General features: G+C 50.2%; 1 protein-coding gene across 1 annotated transcript; it reads left to right on the forward strand.

Annotated features, from left to right (window-relative positions):
* Positions 1-9,512: 9,512 nt before the first annotated feature.
* Positions 9,513-17,971, forward strand: LOC133905688 (uncharacterized; the record flags this gene model as incomplete). The annotated part of the gene is made up of 2 exons (XM_062347451.1): positions 9,513-9,807; positions 17,227-17,971. Coding segments are annotated over 2 exons (708 nt in total), but the record flags the coding sequence as incomplete, so codon positions are not given.
* Positions 17,972-19,161: the final 1,190 nt, after the last annotated feature.

The following is a 19,161-nucleotide window of genomic DNA, read 5'->3' on the forward strand; positions in this document are numbered from 1 at the left end:
TAATATCTACTAAAATCGTCGATAAAAGTAATGGAGTACTGAAAATCACCTTTGGCTGTAGAATTCATTGGTCCACATATATCTAAATGTACAAGGACCAACAATTCACTCACCCTCTCACTTTGACTAGTGAAAGATGTCTTAGTCATCTTGTCAAGTAAACAAGATTCACATGTATTAAATGATTCGAAATCAAATGAAGCTAGGAGATCATATTTATGGAGCTTCTTCATGCACCTCTCATTTATATGACCCAAGTGACAATGTTAAATATAAGTGAGATTCAAATCATTAGGCTGAAGCCTCTTTGCATTAATGTCATAGACAGGGACATCCTCAAGATCTAGAATATATAGTCCATTCACCAATGGACAATGATCATAGAACATGTCATTTAAATAAATTGAATAACACTTGTTCTTTATTATGAATTCAAAACCACTATCTTCTTCCAAATATGAAGAAGAAATAATATTTCTACCCAAGGCCAGAACATAATAACAATTATTTAATTCCCAAACTAATCCTAAGGGTAATAACAAAGGGTAAGCGCCAATAGCCAACACAACAACCTTTGTTCCATTGCTGACACGAATATCCACCTCGCCGCTTGCAACACTTCTAGTCCTTCTTAGACTCTAGCGGGGGCCCTTGCCGGAGCGGGAGCCCTTGCGGGAGCCGAAGCCCTAGGAGGGGCTCAAGCCGGAGCCCTCGTGGGCGCAGGCCGTCTGTCGGTGGCCGTCCGGCGTGCTTGCCGGCGGTCAGGTTCCTGGGCTGGCCCACGGGCGGGGCCCTGGGCTGGCTCGACGGGGACAGCCTTGCGCCTCCTCCTCTTTTTCTTTTCCCACCTGTCGGAGCGGGAAGGACCTGGTTGATCGGCGACGGGGTGCTCAGGGCGCGGAACGTGCCACGCCCGAGCTTCTGGCGCCTTGGCGCACTTGTCGGCTAGCCCGAAAAGTTCCGCGGTGGTTTCGACCTCGTGTGTGCCTAGCTTCTCGAGCATCCGCTCGTCGCGGACGCCCTGCCAGAACGCGACAATGATAGCGTGGGGGGTTATCCATGGGATGGTGTTGCGGACCTGGCTAAAGCACTGAATAAAGCGCCGCAGCGTCTCCCCCTCCTACTGCTTGACGGCGTTGAGGTCGCACTCCAGGCCGGGGCGCGTGAATGTGCCCTGAAAATTAGCCACAAACTGGTGGCAAAGATCATCCCAGGAGCTGATAGACCCTGGGGGTAAGTTCATAAGTCAAGAGCGTGCAGAGCCCCTCAAGGCGACATGAAAGTAGTTAGCCATCACCTTTTTGCTGCTGCCAGCCGCTTGGACGGCGGTGGTGTATATCTGGAGGAACTCGACGGGGTCGATGGACCCGTCGTACTTCTCCGGCAGCTCGGGGCGGAACTTGGTGGGCCATTTGACCCGACAGAGCTCACTGGTGAAGGCACGGCAACCGGTGCCGTACCCTGCGGCGCGGGCAGCGCCCTTGGGCGGTGAACGCCGGTGAGCCGGGGAGCCCTGGCGATCATGGGCCGGCAAAGAGGAGGCCTGGTCCTCGGCTTCAGCCTCCTGCCGGGTCTCCCGCTGGCGCTCGAGGGTGACGCGCGCGTCCTCGATGCCCCTCCGCTTGTTGAGGTGTAAGCGGAGGTCCTGGGCTCCGGTAGCGGCCAGGGGGGCAGCACTCCGCTTGGAGGCCCCCCGGCCAGTGCGACCGCCACCTGATGATGGGCCGGTCTTAGCGGCGCCGCGCTATGAGGTAGCGCGGGAACTTTCGGCCAGCACCTGGCGGTGGGCCGAGCCGACTAGGGCGGCTACTTCCTGGAGCCAACGGCCTTCCGGGGTTTCCCCTGTCGCCTGGACTGGCGGGTGCCTGAGGAGAGCGTGCGCCGCGAGCAGCGCGCTCCCAGGACTGGCCTCGCCGAAGGTGAGCCTACGCCGGAGCGGCGCCCGGCGCTGTCCAGACGTGGACCTGGCGGCAGGAGTTTCGGCCGCTTGCTGGGGGTTGGATGGTGCACCGGCGACGGCGGCGGCTGCCCTGCTCGGGCCAGCGCCCTGGTCCCCTTAAGAGGGGAATGCCGTGCTTGCAGATCATGACTGCTCTTGGGACACAGCAGCGACTGGGGCCTCCTGAGCGAGGGGCTCCATTTCCTCACTGGAGCTGGAGCCAGAGCGCTGGAGACGATGACCGCCAGCCATTTTTTCTGTAGGAGAAAACAAACAAATTCAGGGATGCTTCCCCCTACCTGGCGCGCCAGCTTGGGGTGCTCTTGGGCTTCTCTTCTCCACTTGCTTCCGAGATTGTCTTTCGCCTCTCCAAGCCTGTTCTGATATTCCTCACTTGTCTCTGTCCGTGCCGACGGCTGCTTTAAATACCCGCCGGCAGTAGCGTGCCCCGAAGGGGAGGGCACGAGTTCGAAGGCACCATAAATGGAAAGGCCATCATCATAGTCTCTAGGCGAAGTGACCGGGGGTGGAAAAATATGCCCCGCGCCCGGTCATCCATCACCATAAATGCACTGGCAACGGGCGCTGTGGAGAGGGCCCACCGGGTAGCTGCAGAGCAGCCCGGCGTGCCCGCCCTGTCCTGTTCTCCTGCCACAGCAGCGCGGCAGACGGAACGCCTCAGCCCTCACGACGTTATCCCGAGACGTGCCGGATGGCACGGGATGGGACCCATGCATTTAATGTCCCCACGCCCTTCTACTAGAATGGTAGGAACTGACACCGAGCGTGGCGGGAGTAGTTGGAGGTGACAGACCATGCGCTCTTAAATGCGGCCTCGGGCCTTTGACTGGCTGACACATCATCAGTGGACCCCTGTGGGGGCCACTTGTCAAGGGGCTTCCTGGGTCGTCGGGGAACCGAGTGCTCGGGGGTCACCGTTCACCTCCCCGAGCACTCTCTCCCGAGAATGTCCTTTCTTGGTCCTCGGGGAACCGAGTGCTCGGGGGGCTACTGTTCACCTCCCCGAGCACTCTCTCCCGGGCATGCTTGTAAGGATCCTCGAGGGATCGAGTGCTCGGGGGCCGCTGCGTGCAGCCCCGAGCACTCTCTCCCAGAACTTGCTTCAGTGGGTCCAGGGGGCCACCGCTCGAGGCCCCGGGCATACTTCTCCCGGTACTTAGCTTTCCTGGTCGTCGGGGGACTTGGGTGCTCGGGGGTCACCGTATACCTCCCCGAGCACTTTCTTCCCGGCTCTTAGACTTCGCAGATCATCGGGGAACATGGGTACTCAGGGACCACTGACTGTGGCCCCGAGCGCCCTCTCCCGGGACTTAAATCTTTTTTGCCTCGCAGAGCAGACTCTGCGGGATTTAGCCACGTGGCGGATTGGTGGCCTGGCCTCGGGATTCAGGGACCCCCGGTTCCTGATTCACCGACACAGGCCCTTGAGGATGTCGTGAAGGAGGCTCGTCCTTTCAACGAGCGGAGCTTCAAGGAGTACCTGCGGTGGTACGTGCCATGTACACGGATCACCTTCACCCCAGAGGATGTCCGGCCCCACGTCGTGTCGGCTACGGAGGCCTACCCGAGCCATTGAGACAAGGACGCTGCATTAGCGGTATGTGTAATTAACATCTTATTTAATTAACATATAATTCCATAATAACGACTATAAATTGAAATTCTCATTTCTTGGTTGTTTCCACAGGCCGATATCATTTATGATATCCATAGGGATGCGGCTGGAACCATGGACCACCTCACGCAAGGGGTGCAGCTCAGTGCGGCGGATGTAGCGGGGTTTGTCAAGTGGGTTTTCGAAAAGACCGCATGGGTCCTGAAGCTTACCTCTTGCCGGTCCACCGCAGACGTCGCCGAGGCTCCTCCCAGGTCGAGTGGGGTCCACACAGAGTCGTCTAGGAGGTCTGATGTGCAACGTCGTCCACCGGGGTCGGCACCCACACGGCCACCTGGACCATGACCTACAGGCCCGGACCCAATAGGTATGGATATTTCATACGCACAGCGTTTAAAGGTATTCGTTTGTTACTGATGCATTAATTTGAAACAAATATTAGGTGCAGCTACACACGTCTCGACGCTGCCACCTAGACCGAGCCTAGTGCTGACACCCTCACCTCTTGCAGGACACTCAGGTAATGGGCAACACTACATTGCCGTATTCAATATAGTCAATAGTATACCTAATATTGTCTGCATGTTACTACGGAGATGAGGCCGGGCCGTCTTCAGCTGCATCTCGATCGGTCCCACCACCACCGTTCGCCCCCTACTACGTCACACACGCCTGGCCATCTACTGCTGCACCTGCATACCACACAAGTACAATAGTGCATTTTATACAAATACTTTCATTTGCACATTTTCCGTATCTAATAAATTCATCTGTTCGTAGGCCCCTCCAGCCAGTACACGTGGACGCCGGCGGAACCTTCACAGTCTTCATACCCGAGCCAGGAGGATGAGCCTGAGCCAGACCCCCCGTTCGACCTCGTGAGGGACTTCTTCGAGAGCACACCGGACTACGACGTCTTCCAGCAGTCCCAGCTGCCTAGTGCTCCACTTCGGACACATCACACCCAGGAGGAGGTCTCAACACCTTTGATCCCTACTAGGCCTACTAGGCAGGTTGGTGCATCCGACGCCCTGACCTACTCTAGGGGGCACGTGAGGGCCAACCAACGGCAGCGGCACTGGGACCATGATGGTGGGAACGGTCGACGTCAGTAGGGGAGACAACAGTATGGTTGTACATTTTCTTTTGTAACTTACATATGCACCTTAGATTCACGAACTATTCTTACATATTCGGACGTGTCTACTTTCTATGGTCTACTTACCATGTCGTAACTGCATTTCTTATTCCAATGTGACCACACGCTAGTTGCATTTCTTAATCCAACGTGACCACACACTACTTTCTATCGTCCTCGGCTTTGTATGAACCGTTCACGACAGACCTAGAGAAGTATTTCTTACAAAGCTACTTATACACGAAGTGACCACTCGAAACCTCTGCCGGGAGTCTAGCTTTAGTCACGAAGTGACCACACGATTCAACTTTAACCATTAAATGACATCACCTCTGTCCTGATGTAATCTGCAGACACGAAATGACCACACGACTCAACTATAACCATGAAATGACAACACCTTTGTCCTTGCGTAAGTTGTAGACAAAAAGTGACAACATGGGAGAGCTTTAAATATAAATTAAATGACAACACATGTATCTTGACACATGGAATCTCTGCCCAGCATCAATGCCACAACTTTTCCATTCTTCAAGAGGGAATCCAATGCTCCTGCCACCACTAAGCCCATACACCCACTCCATGCACCTGCCCTCTGCCACCATAAATAACCCCACCTTCATGCATAGATACACCACTCATTTCTCAGTCCTCTCAACTTCAATGTCTTCCTCAGCTCCACCAAGCCCACCTAAGAAATATTGAGGGATTTTCATCCCCCAGGGGGTCGACCCACCGATGTGCTTCTGTGGTGACCGTTGTAGGCTTCGCAAGTCCCAGGACAGCTCCTACACCTATGGCTTACACTTCTTCATGTGTGCCAACTACCAATACGACAAGCTTCAACATGGACCGTATGAGTACCCACCAGTATAGCGACAAAGATCAGCCACATCTTTCCCGATTTTACGCATTGTTTTACTAATCTCTCATCTTGTTTTATTTGTCCAGTCTGCTCCACTTATCTGTGACTTCATTGAATAGCTCGACATTGAGAAAACTGAAGACCAGAAGCGGTGGGTTGACATGACCATGCAGTGGAGGAGGGAATCTTACGCACGTCGGGAGTATGAGCAACAGCAAGAGGAACTACGCCTGAAGCAGCAGGAAGAAGAGCGCATGAGGAAGGCAACGTAAGACCATACCGCGGCTCAGACCCGCGAAGCTGAGAGGGCAAGGAAGCGGGAGAGGGCCCGTCGCGCTAAGGCGGCAGGTCCCGATGCCTTGCGAAAGGGCAAATATCCTAGGTGCACTCAGTAGAGAGTATCTAATGTAACCCGACATGTTTTCACTCCCTAAGCCATGTCATGATTAGGAGCAGCGCACTATTAGGTATGTCTTTATGCGCACCGTACATACCACATTTTTTTGTCATTGTGTCTTCGTGGTTATAGTCCCATGTAATGTTTTCCACCGTATGTCCCATGTAATGTTTGTCGCCGTTTGTAACCTCATTGCTGCGTAATATGCTACGAGTGCTTCACATCTATAATTTGTTCACAAAAATTGATTCTGCATCCTCCCAACAATATGTAAACTAGTCCAAAATATCGACTAATTTACAAGGATCCATATTTTCCAAAATATCACTACTCCACTATGTCGTATTGGCCACTTTTTACCATTTTGATCCAAAATTTGCAACATATCAATTTCAAATATTTTTTACCGAACTAATGTGCACTATTTTTAATATTGAGCAATACAAATGTACAATAAAAAAACCACACCTGGGCCTACCCGCCCCGTGGGAGGGCGGTTGGCACCTACCCGCCCTCTCAGCGGGCGGTTACGCCCTACCCGCCCTCTGAGAGGGCGGTTAGCCCCACCCGCCCTTTCAGAGGGCGGTAGATGCCTATTTTTACAAATATTGCCACGAGGAGTTTATTTATTTAAATTTTTAATCGAAAAAATATAAAAATAAAAAAACTCCTTGGGCTTGAGCAACAAGGTGGAGGCCGTGCGGACACGTCTTCCAGGCCACGACACAATGCTAGGAGCTAGGCCACTAGCCATGGCACAGTTGCTGTAGCTCCGGCCAGGGGTAGAGTTACTAGAGACTTGGGGCAGATGCCCCCCTTGCCAGGGTGGTGGCTCTACCAGTTACATGAACCACAACACCATATCTCCTACCCTCGGTCACCCCCTCCCCCCCAAACTCCCATCGCCCTTATCGCTTAAACTTTACGTGTGTCCACTTGGTAGTGAGCCTTTTCCCAACACCACCTTTCTTAGCCTCTGGAGTGACTCCTCGTGCTCCACTGCTCATACTACGCTCATACTATGCTCATCTGGATAACATTGTTGTACCCACCTCCACCGCTCGTTGCCTCCTAACCTCTTCCTTCTTTGTTAACCCCCACCCGTTGGCTCCGTGCACGCCTCCAACCCACATACGTCGCAACCACCTCCATCTCACCACTAAGGGTGGTAACGGGTCGGAATAAAGATAGGTGGAGCGAGAACGTATCCAACCCGAAACCCGAGATGGCAAACCCGATTCGGCATCGAAACACTTATCGGGTGCAAAACTAATCCTGGCCTTAGCTTCGGCAAGGACCCGAGACCCGACGACGGACCCGAGACATGGTAGAGATGCTAGATCTAGATCTAAATCCATAGGCGACTCGTCTTCTCCACGGCAACGGCTCATCTCCCGGCGACGGCATTGCTCCCGGGCCGCGACGGCGCTGCTCCCGTATCGTGCCCTCCCGTGTCGCGCTGCCCTGCGCAAGCCACGCTCGTGCCGCTGAGCCGCTGCGTCGCCCCGCGACACGCCATGCTGCCTCGCTCCATGTCATGCCCTCCCGCACCGCGTCTCACTGGTATGGGTGGAAACAGATCAGATACGAATCGAATAGTCCACTTTTCACATTGCTATCCATATTTTAATACGAATCCGAATATCCTCGAATGCGAATGCTTATCGGATTATTTGAATAAGAATCCACATCTGAATATATGCTAGATTCAATTGTATGTGAATATCATACAATTTTAACGACAAATTATGAAATAATAAATTTATCTGACACGAGCATGATGACAATTCAACATAAGGAACTTCATTTTTGTGGATTTATCCTCTACCTTAAGGCAAAAATCCACTTTTAATATGATACCATGACTTTAGATCATTTTGGACCGTTCGATGAGAGATAAAAAGGCCAGATTTATTGCTACAGTATACGTGGTACAATACCAAAAAATAAAATAATATATAGGATCTAAAGAATTAAGTAAAAGAACAAGATAAAATAATAGAATTTTATGTTACTCATATTTGTATTTCATAGAAGTATTTTTACATATACGGATACAGATATTATCCATATCCATATCCATTTCTGGGAAAACGGATTTGGATATATCCATATTCATATATGGGAAACGAATTCGAAAATATTGATATTCGTATCCATCTATCAATCAGATACAGATTTTTCTTACCACATTTACGTTTTGCCGAATAGGAATATCGGATAATATGGATATCTGCTCTCCATTTTCCACACCTGCTCGTCGGTGTTGTTGAGCCGCCCCGCATCGCGCCCTTGTTGGAGCCGTCGAGCCACCCCAAGCAGCACCCTCCTGCATGCATAGGAGCCGCCTGCCACCGATCACACGGTTCTAAGGCTCTAAGCGGAGTGGAGATGGTCACGCTCACAACTCACTAAAGACCGGCGACGCCGCATGGTAATGGGCCATCTTTAATGGGCCTCATATTTTGGGGCTCGTAAACCCACGAGTGAAAATTACAACCTAAACCTGAACCCCACTCGGGTTGGGTCCCTAACCTGATGGCCCCACATGGCAGCTTTCCCACCCTAATCCATCCCTGTCGAGTCTGAAACCCACGGGGACCTGACCCGACGAGGCAAACTACAATCCCTACTCACTGCTCCTTTTTATGTCCAAGGTCAACCTTATACCCTATCTCAATACTCTTTGGAGGGCGACTAATTTGAAGGAATTTTTGAGTTTGCTAACCACACCTTGGACGCGGTGTGGATTGGGAGGAATGTTGCCAATAATTTGAATGTTGCTACTATTGTAGTAGGTGCAGCCATGCAACAAACATCAAACTAGGGATGGAGTTAGGGATGGGAAAAAACCGAAACCAAACCAAACCATCGATATTATCAGTTTTTTTGGTGTTCGGTGTTCGGTGTTCGGTTCGGTTCGGTTCTTGTTTACATGCTATTTAGTGGTTGGTTTGGTTGTTAGTTATCAAAAACCGAACCATCGACTCCTCATATCATCCTATCATCCACCCACTCAGCCACCGCCCCCCGACGGCTCATGCATAGCCGAGATCTCAACACCCCATCCCTGACTCCCCGTGTCACCCGAGAACCCTTGCGGCGACGCCGTGACTCACCCGCGAGGCCACCACGACGCCAAAACGCCACCACTGCCCAGACGTTCACCCACCTAACCCTAGGCACCCGACGTCGGAGTGCCTAACATCGCTCGCCCAGCCTAACCCTAGCCGTCCAGTGCTGGAGTGCCATATGCCGCACGCTGCACGCCCATCGAGCAAGCCAATGCTCGAGCAGATGAGTCCATGAGACGAGCCAACTGGTGAGTCGGTGAAAACCGAAAATCGAATGGAGCACACCAAAACCAAACTTGCTCGGTTTCTATGTACTTTCCATCATCTTCGGTTTGCAATTTCTGCAAAACCAAAATATTCTTGCACCGAGAAAACATGAAACCGAAAAAACCGATTGCGCCTAGATGGAGTGGGGGGCGAGCAGCCCAGCTGACTACCGAAAAAGCCCCTGTAATTGGTGTAAACTGCCGGCCATTTGCCATTGAGTGAAACTATCGCTGTCCTTCCCGACGGCCCGGTTCCATTCGGTCTCCAATTCCTCACCACACCATCCAAACCCTCTTCCTCCGCCGGCTCCTCTCCGCCCGGTCGCTGGCCGTCCCCGCTCGTTCGCCACCCCCGCCGCCGCGTTCCCCGTCAAACTTCCGATTCGAATACGCCGGCCCCTCCCTCTCCCTTCCGGATCCTCCACCGGCCGCTCCTCAGTCCACCGCCTCCGCCGCCGCCGCCACAGCGCGGCCCCTTGCGTTTTTCTGTTGGTAAGTAATCAATCGTATCCTGCTTGGTTGGATTGACATGTTGTGAGATTTGGACTTTGTTCCCAATCAAAACTAATGTTTCTTTCTAGTTTCTCCACTCCATTTAATCTGAATGGTTGTGGATTTTGTGTGCTGCATTGTGGTTGGATTGGGGGTTTTCTTCTTCAGTGCGCAAGATCGACAATAGTTGACACAGTAGGACCTGGTCGTACCCGATTTTTAAGCGTTCTAGTGCAGTTTATTTTCCAATCTCTTTGTGATTGCTATAGCTTATTTATACTGCAATTCTGTCATAGTAGTTTTAATCTGTCATAAGTTAGCTCCAGGTCACCTCTGTTTCTGGATTATCCACTGGTGCAAAACCAGTTATACTGCAATTCTGTCATAGTAGTTTTAATCTGTCATAAGCTAGCGCTAGGTCACCTCTGTTTCTGGATTATCCACTTGTGCAAAACCAGTGACTCAATCCCCGGCTCTCAGGCCTCGGTGAGTGCCTACTGCTGGTTGTCATGGATATTCGATTAAGGAGGCAATAAACAAATATCATCGACACTCTCTACTCAATAGTAAAGATTTTCGTATAACCAAGTAGACCTACGCATAGCTCAGTTGTAGTGTCTCTAAAATGACAAAAGCTAGGCGTTTTCTTTCCTTACTCCATGACACAGGCTCAGAGCCAGTATTAATGTGGAAAGCTATTTATCAATGTCACCGTGGCATTTTTTCTTCCTATGATTAATTGATTATGCGAGAATTTCGTTTGGTATGAGGTTTGTGGGTTTTGGGTGCTGATACATACAGTTGAACTTTCAATACATGCTGCTACATAAGGTAGCTAGGTAGGTGTTATCTTCGGTGCCTTCCACATCTTGCCCTTCTCATTTGTGTATGAATCGTGATTGTTGTGTTTTAGTGTTTGAGACTTTGAGTGTGTGGCATGTGAATTGAGCTGACTATTGGATCACCTTCTCCGTTACACCCTTCCTGCTGTTTTCTGAATCACAAGCTGGCTAGTCTGCATGTTATGGTGCGTATAGTTGAAATTGCTGGGGTTGGCAGCCAAAACATTGTTCATAAATTAGCCTATAATTGAGGTTTTGGTTCTTATTTTGCATGTTTGTTCCTTGATGCTTGAAATAGGTCCAATTATCTTTAAACTTTTCTGCCTAGTCCAACTGATACGAGGTACTTTAAAGGGAATATCTGTTGTGTAATGTCTTTTCTGCACTTAGCGATGTATCACTTTTAGTTTTGTCTTCTGATGTTGAACTCCAGCCGCTAGTAAACCTCATCCTTTGCCCAAATCTACTCTCACACTCTTCTCCCTCTCGGTGACTTTGTTCATTCTGCCCAACAAGTATGTGGGGAAACTTGGTGACAGCCAAATCAATTGGGACACAGGTAAGAACCAGCAACAGGAGAATACTAGGCTCCACCAAATTTGGACCCTGATGGCCACTGACCCAGTGACGAAGTTGAGAGCACATGAGGGAGTGACTGATGGCCCGGCGATGATAGTGACCATCAGTTTCTCCTTTGCTGGCTTCCCTCCCGAGCCCATTCTTGAAAGATGGAATGGAAATGTTCTCCAATATTACTGTTGAGCGGTATTTGAGCAAGTTGGGAAGTAGGAGTGGTATGATTGCTAACAGCCAAAAAAACAAAGGTGTGAGAAGTGAGCAATTATCCCTGTTTTTATTTCAGTGATAACCTTTAACTAATGACGCTATCCCCCAATTTCAATCAATATTGTCTGTTGCGCTTGTTGTGTTCATTAGAACAATAGACAAAAGCATTAGATGACAATCGCAACAAATTCAAAGGAAGATGTGGTGAACATCTTAAGACAAACAACATGACAAGCCTTAAACACTGCTTGTACTAGCTCTTGGAGCTGCAACTGAAAGCGTACAAGGATTTGGGAATTACGCAATACTATATTCAATGGAAAGTCACGAGTACATATAGGCCAGCACAGCACACGGGCGTGATTTGGGGCCTAAGCTGTTGCGCTACCGCGTGATACGCGGCACCCAAACGTGCTACGCATGTCTACTGCTAACGCTCCCCTGCAGACTGATCGACATCCAAGCGAACGTTCAGGCTGGAACGAAACTTAGTGAAGAGCGAGGACAGAAAGCCTTTGGTGTAGATGTCCGCGTATTGCGAGGACGTCGGAACATGAAGGACACGGACTTCACCAAGAGCCATGTGCTCCCGAACAAAGTGGAGATCAATCTCAACATGCTTTGTCCTCTGATGCTGAACCGAATTGGTGGAGAGATAGACAACAATGACGTTATCGCAGTAGACGAGTGTGGCACGCCGGAGAGGACAATGAAGTTCTAGCAGTAGATGGCGTAGCCAACAGGCTTCTGCGACACCATTAGCGATGGCACGATACTCAGTTTTGGCACTGGAGCGAGAAACAATGTGTTGCCGCTTAGAGGACCAAGAAATCAGGTTGTCGCCAAGGAAAATGCCATAACCCGAGGTAGACTTGCGGGTGTCGGGACAGCCAGCCCAGTCAGCATCTGAGTAGACTGTGAGATCAGCAGGTGAAGTCCGGTGAAGAAATAAGCCATGATCCAAAGTACCCTGAAGATAGCGAAGGATGCGCTTGACCGAGGACATGTGAGGTTCCTGCGGATCATGCATGTAGAGTTACACTTGCTGAACAGCATATGCAATGTCAGGACGGGTAAAAGTCAAGTACTGAAGAGCACCCGCCAAACTGTGATAATGTGTCGGATCGGTAACTGGAGTGTCGTCACTGGAGAGCTTCGAGTGGGCCTCAAAAGGAGTGTTGCACAGCTTATAGGCGGTCATACTGGCGCGCTCCAGAATGTCCAAGATGTACTGTCGTTGTGAGAGAAAGAGTTCGCCAGAGCGACGGGAGACAGATACACCAAGGAAATGATGGAGTGGATCAAGATCCTTCATGGAGAATTCATGTTGCAATGCTGTAATTCTTCGGCAAAGAGGGCCAACAGACGAGGCAGTCAAGATGATATCATCCACATAGGGCAGAAGGTAAACTATGTCGGAGCCGTGACGAAACACGAAGAGAGTAGTGTCGGACTTGGTTTCAACAAAGCCAAGAGACAACAAGTGAGAGGCAAAGCGATTATACCAAGCTCGTGGTGCCTGTTTCAAACCATAGAGAGACTTGTTGAGGCGACAGACATGATCAAGCCAGACTGTATCAATAAAACCTGAAAGGCTGCACACAGTACACTGTCTCGGAGAGAGTCCCATGGAGAAAAGCATTCTTCACATCCAATTGATGAATGGGTCAGTCGTGAGACAAAGCAAGACTGAGCACAATGCGAATAGTGGCTGGCTTGACCACAAGGCTGGAAGTCTCATCGAAGTTGATACCCGGGCGTTGTGTGAAGCCACGGAGAACCCATCGAGCCTTGTAGCGCTCAAGAGATCCATCTGAGGAGAGCTTGTGGTGAAAAACCCACTTGTCGGTGACTACGTTGACACCGGGAGAACGGGGTACAAGCTCCCAAGTATGGTTGGCCAGAAGAGCATCGAACTCGGCATTCATGGCGGCACGCCAGTTCATATAAGCCAAAGCGCTGCGGTATGTCTTCTGTAAAGGCGAGAGTACCGCGGCATGAAGATTGAGTCGATCGACTGGTTGGCGAAAACTGGACTTTCTGCGAGTTGCCATAGGGTGATCATTGACCATTGGGGGAATGGTGATGCCGTTGGCAGGAAGTGGGCCGCGGACACTGCTGGCAACAGCATGTGGTACAAGACCAACAGGGGCAGTAGGGTCCGCAACCAGTAGAGGCATGGCCTCAGATGTCGGAGAGGGCACAGGAACAGGCCTGTGCAGAACCAGGCTAGAGGGCATCACCGGAGAGGGCACGAGAACTAGCCGAGGAGCCAGCGTCCCAGGCCTGCACGTCTGCGGGACAGAGGACGTGCTAGGGTCGTTGGCTGGCTGGTGTGCCCACGCCAGGGTCGCCGGCTGGCTGGTGTGCGCCCACGCCACAGGTAGTGTGAGGTGCTGCAGGATGAGTGACCGCACGCGGCACAGCGCCGGCAGTAAGCGAAGGGTGACCGTGTGATGTACTTGTAGTCAAAGATGGTGTGCATGCCTGATGGGCAAGGGAGGTGCACTGTCCTCACACAAAAAATCAAAATCATTAGGAGAGGGAGAGGATGACAGCTCGGCGAACGGGAACGATGACTCATCAAAAACCACATGGCGAGAGGTTATGATCCTGTTCGACGCAAGGTCAAGACACCGGTACCCTTTGTGTTCAGAAGAGTAACCAAGGAAACCACATAAGGATGAACACAGTGAGAGTTTATTTGTGGCGGTAGAGGAGATTGGGATAGCACTTGCAGCCAAATACTCGTAGATGAGAGTATGTTGGGTGAGTGCCGTAGAGAGCAAAAAAGGGTGTAGAAAAACCAAGAGTTTTGGTGGGGTGGCGGTTAAAGAGATAGGTGGCAGTGTGGAGTGCTTCTACCCAGTATGAAGGTGGAAGACTGGCTTGGAACAAGAGTGACCGTAGGATGTTATTGAGAGAGCGGATGACACGTTCGGCTTTTTTGTTTTGCTGGGAGGTGTGTGGACATGACATGCGGAGTGCAACGCCATGGGTAAGAAAGAATGTGCGGGCTATGGAGTTGTCAAACTCGTGGCTATTGTCGCACTGGATGTTCTTAACAGTAACACCAAACTGAGTGCGCACATAGGAAAAGAAATGAGAGATGGCGAGGAACATGTCAGATTTCAGCCGGAGGGGAAAAGTCCACAGAAAATGCGAGCAATCGTCAAGAATGACAAGGTAGTACTTATAACCGGACACACTAGAAACTGGAGATGTCTGAAGATCACAATGTACTAGATCGAAATTATTGATAGCTCGAGAATTCGATGAACTAAAAGGAAGCCGTACATGATGTCCAAATTGACCCGAATGACAGATGTTTTGTGGTGTCTTTGTGACAAGTAATAGAATTAGAACTAGCAAGCTTGGAGAGGGCCTCATGATCGAGGTGACTAAGACGACGATGCCAAAGCGTGGTGGATGAAGTGGTGGCCGCAAAAGCATGGGTGTTGGTAGCAGACGACCGGAAAGGGTATAGTTCGCTGGAACTATTGTACCTAGTGATCATGCTCTTGGTGCAAAGATCCTTCACAGAAAAGCTGTAAGGGTCAAACTCAACTGAACAATTATTATCGATGGCGAACCGACAAATGGAAATGAGGTTTTTAATAATGTTAGGAGTGACCAAGACATTACCGAGAAAGAGAGGACCATGTGCAGAAGGAAAAGAGTGAGCGCCAGTGTATGTGACAGGTAGCAATGACCCATTACCAACAATGATAGATGAAGGAGTGGAAGAAGGGAGGGTGGATAGAAGAGAGAGTACCAGCATCAGACGCCATGTGAGGGGAGGCGCTAGAATCCATGATCCAATCAACACTAGACGGCGGCAGACTGAGCGTCATAGTGGTGAAGGCATTGTTAAGGGCCTGCTGATCCCGCGAGCCACCCATAAGAGGACTCCAGTTGCTCTACGGCTGCAGTTGGAGCGAGGCCTGAGGTACGGGTTCGCCGACCGCACCATAGGGCGCCATGTGCCCCAGGTAGTAGGACTGGCCAACCGCATTGGGGTGCATAGTGGTCAGCGAATGTGGTGCTGGACAGGGTTGTGGCGGTGCTGCTAGGGGAGGGCAAGGGCCAAGAGGACCAGCAGATGAATGCGTGTGTGGCCACACCTGTACTGTACCCGTCCAAGGGTTGAAGGACTGGTACGACACTGGGACGCTGGAGCCAGGTGAGGGTGCGCTGGTGCTGGGTGTCTAGCTGTTGCCGGAGCCCTGGTTAGAACTGCCAGAGGCAGCCGTGGAGGTATTGCGACTCCCACGCCCACAGCTACGATTGTTGTAGCGATCGGCTGTGGCGCCGTGTTGGAGCCTGAGGCACTGGTGACAACACCAGAGCTAGAGGAGCGTGCACCGCCACCGGATGTGCCCGCCACGAGTGCCATAGGGTTGGAGCTCGACCGATCTTTGATCGTAATCTCCTCAAGCAGAAGGTGAGTGCGGGCCTCGTTGAAGGTTGGGAAGGGCTTCTGCATCTTCAGAAGGGGCACCATGTGCTTAAACTGATCGTTAAGGCCACGAAGCAGTGAAAGCATGAGGGTGTAGTCGTCGATCGGATTCCCAAAATCGTTGAGGGTTGTAGCCATGGTCTTTAGGTGGCGACAGTAATCAGAGACCGAGAGATCGCCCTGGTTGGAAGTGCGGAATTCGGCCTCCATGATCAAGGCGCAGCTCTCCCGTTGTCCGAGGAACTGGTTCTCGAGATTCAACCACGCGGCACGTGCAGTGGTGGTGGAAGTCATGACAGACTCCAGTAGGTCGGCGGAGATGGTGCCATAAATCCACGCCAAGACGGTGCAGTCCATCCGGAGCCAGTCTTCGTGGTCAGGGAGAACGACGCCGGAGAGGATATGGTCGGACGACGCATACTTGCCGAGCGTGACAAGAAACAAGCCCCGCCATTTGGCGTAGTTGGAGGCGGCGATGTTCAAGACGACGGGGACGAGGGCCTTGATGTTGAGGACGGAGACGGCTTGGGCGTGAAGAGCAGCAAGGGCAGTTTCCTAGGTGACGAGCGCGAGTGAGCGTTGCTCGGCGGCCAGGGCGTCCCGCTTGGCCTGGAGGTGGCGAGCTTCCTCAGCACGCGGTCTTCTTCCTTGCGATGTGTTTCATCATTGTTGGCCATCAGAGATAGGAGGGGCTAGGTTTGGATGTGTGGTGGGCGATGGTCGCATGAACTGCAACCGTCGAGGCCGGCGAAGGAGCAGGCGTCCGGCTTGGAGGGCCAGCAGCGGCGACGGCTTTAGATCGGCGGCGGCCTAGGGTTTGCAGAAGCGAGTTGGTCGCAGGAGCAAACCTTCTCTGGATACCATGAAAGCGTACAAGGATTTGGGAATTACACAATACTATATTCAATGGAATTCTGGATAGCATGAAAGCGTACAAGGATTTGGGAATTACACAATACTATATTCAATGGAAAGTCACGAGTACATATTGGCCAGCACAGCATGCGGGCGTGCTTTGGGGCCTGGGCTGTTGCGTTACCGCGTGATACGCGGCACCCAAACGTGCTAGCACGTCTACTGCTAACAGCAACTCCATAAATAACATTGTGAAAACCAATTAGCAGCAGCAAACTGCTATAAGAAGGCCCAAAACAGACCTGTTAGTATAAGTCTATATTCTTAGGCTACTTGTGCGTTGTGTTTGAATCATCTTCCATTCAAATATCTTCATTGTTTGCTGATTCTGAACTCTTTTTAGTTTTTTCTTTACCTGCACATGTATTTATCTGATTTCACTGATTGACAATCCGGTCTCATGATTTACATATGCAGTGAACTTCAACCCAGGAATAGCAATGTCTTGGACAAGAGGTTTAAGGTATGGTGTTATTCCGAGGCATGCGGCTCAGTTGATAGAGAGTAGAAGCCTTGCAATTGCAAGCAAGGCAAAGAAGGGTGGCAAGGGTGGTGCGGCTGATGCTGGCAAAACTCCTGCACTCAGCAAAGAACTGAAGAGTACAACAGTGTTTGGGGCAAATATCCTCAAGGAGGGTTCTGATCCGAAAATTCAACTAGATTCTGAGTATCCCGACTGGCTGGGGCACCTGCTCGACAAGCGTCCTGTGCTAAGTGAGCTGCGGAGGAAAGATCCCAAGACACTCCCTTATGAAGACCTGAAGCGTTTTGTCAAGTTGGATAACCGAGCTCGGATCAAGGAAAACAATGCTCTCACGGCAAAGACCTGACCTGGAGATAAGTCTCAGGAAGGAACAGGGCCTATCATATTTCCTTTTTCATTTGAATATTTACTAGAGGGCAAGGTGAATTATTCGTTTTTGGCAATAAGGTAGTGACTTGGAACATTAAATTCTTCGGCCTTTCTTAATTTGGTACCATTATAGGCAGTTTATGGCACCAGCATGCTTCCGCTTCATCTTGTGAAGATGTAGCCTCTGCTGTTTTGTGTCCAGTTCTGTAGTGAATTCTTGAGTTCCATAGTTCTGCGTCATTATCAGGCTATCCTGCTTGTGTTGGTATTTTGGGAGGGCATAATTATGTTGAAATGCGCTTTTTCGTTGGCTGCCTATGTCAATTGGGTGGGTCTTATCTGCATGAGCCTCTATGTGGTTTCTAGTGTTTTCTTGTTATCTCTGCAAAATAAGTTCACTCCATTGTGTTCCTAGCCGATCGTTGTATGCCTTCGTCAAGCTTGATAGCCTTCCCTATCGATTCCAAACATTTGGTATGTTTGGTGGCCAAGTTCATCTTGTTTGTGTGAAATTATTTTGCACTTTTCAACAAATATTCTGACTCAACAAAATCATTCTGCCAACATTTTTTTTGATAAACACTGTATTTTCATTCACACACAAGAAACTTCACATGGATGAAAATCATGCCAAACTTGGTTCTGCAATGCCTCAAGGACAGGGCATTGAACATCATGGAAAATATGATTACAATAGTAAACCGGGTTAGCTCCTATCAGCTTGAAGCCAAGCCTTCCTAGCTAGGCTATGAGAAATTTTGTTTATCTCTCTGTTGATTTGGGGCACCTCAAAATGAATTCCCTGATTATTCATTACGAAGTCAGCTAAATATGGTATTAGGTTCGAATGGCCTGGAGCAGTAATTATGTCCTTTTTTGAGTTGTCATGTCACCAGGAGTTGATTGTCTGAGATATATGACATCTGGTGCATACTGAGGGCTTTGATTACCTTGGAAGCTAACCTTATGGCTTGTGATTCTGCCTTGAGATGGCCCTGTATACCAAAAACCTATGCAGCAATAAAGATGCCTGTAGAAATAGAGGTATGTGATACTGCATTGTGAATGAAGATCGCTAGTCTATGTAGCAATGGGGGCCTGGAAGAAGAGGTCTTGGCACCGTGTGCATAGCTAATTCATCATAGTGGTGTCTTCTCTTTTGCAATTGCATTTGTTGTCGAAACTCTTGTCCACTTGTTGTATTTGAACTTGTCCTCTATCTGCATTGAGAATTATACCTGAAATTGAAGCTTCTGTTGCATGGTGCACTTGTTGCACAGTCCATTCCTTATTGTTAAACCTGAGGTCGTTCCTAGCTTTTCATATATACCAAAGAATAGTGAATATTTTTTGCAAGCAGGGAGTATGGGAGCTAGAGTTAAAAATAACCCTGATAGGGGTTTGAATCCCATTCTCACCTTCTGGTAGCAAATCAGATCTAAGTGCTGAGTTAGTTGTGAACCATACAGCTCTAGCAAAATCACAGGTAAAGAAACGGT

Source organism: Phragmites australis, chromosome 23 (genome assembly GCF_958298935.1).
Source record: "Phragmites australis chromosome 23, lpPhrAust1.1, whole genome shotgun sequence".
Lineage (NCBI taxonomy): Eukaryota > Viridiplantae > Streptophyta > Magnoliopsida > Poales > Poaceae > Phragmites > Phragmites australis.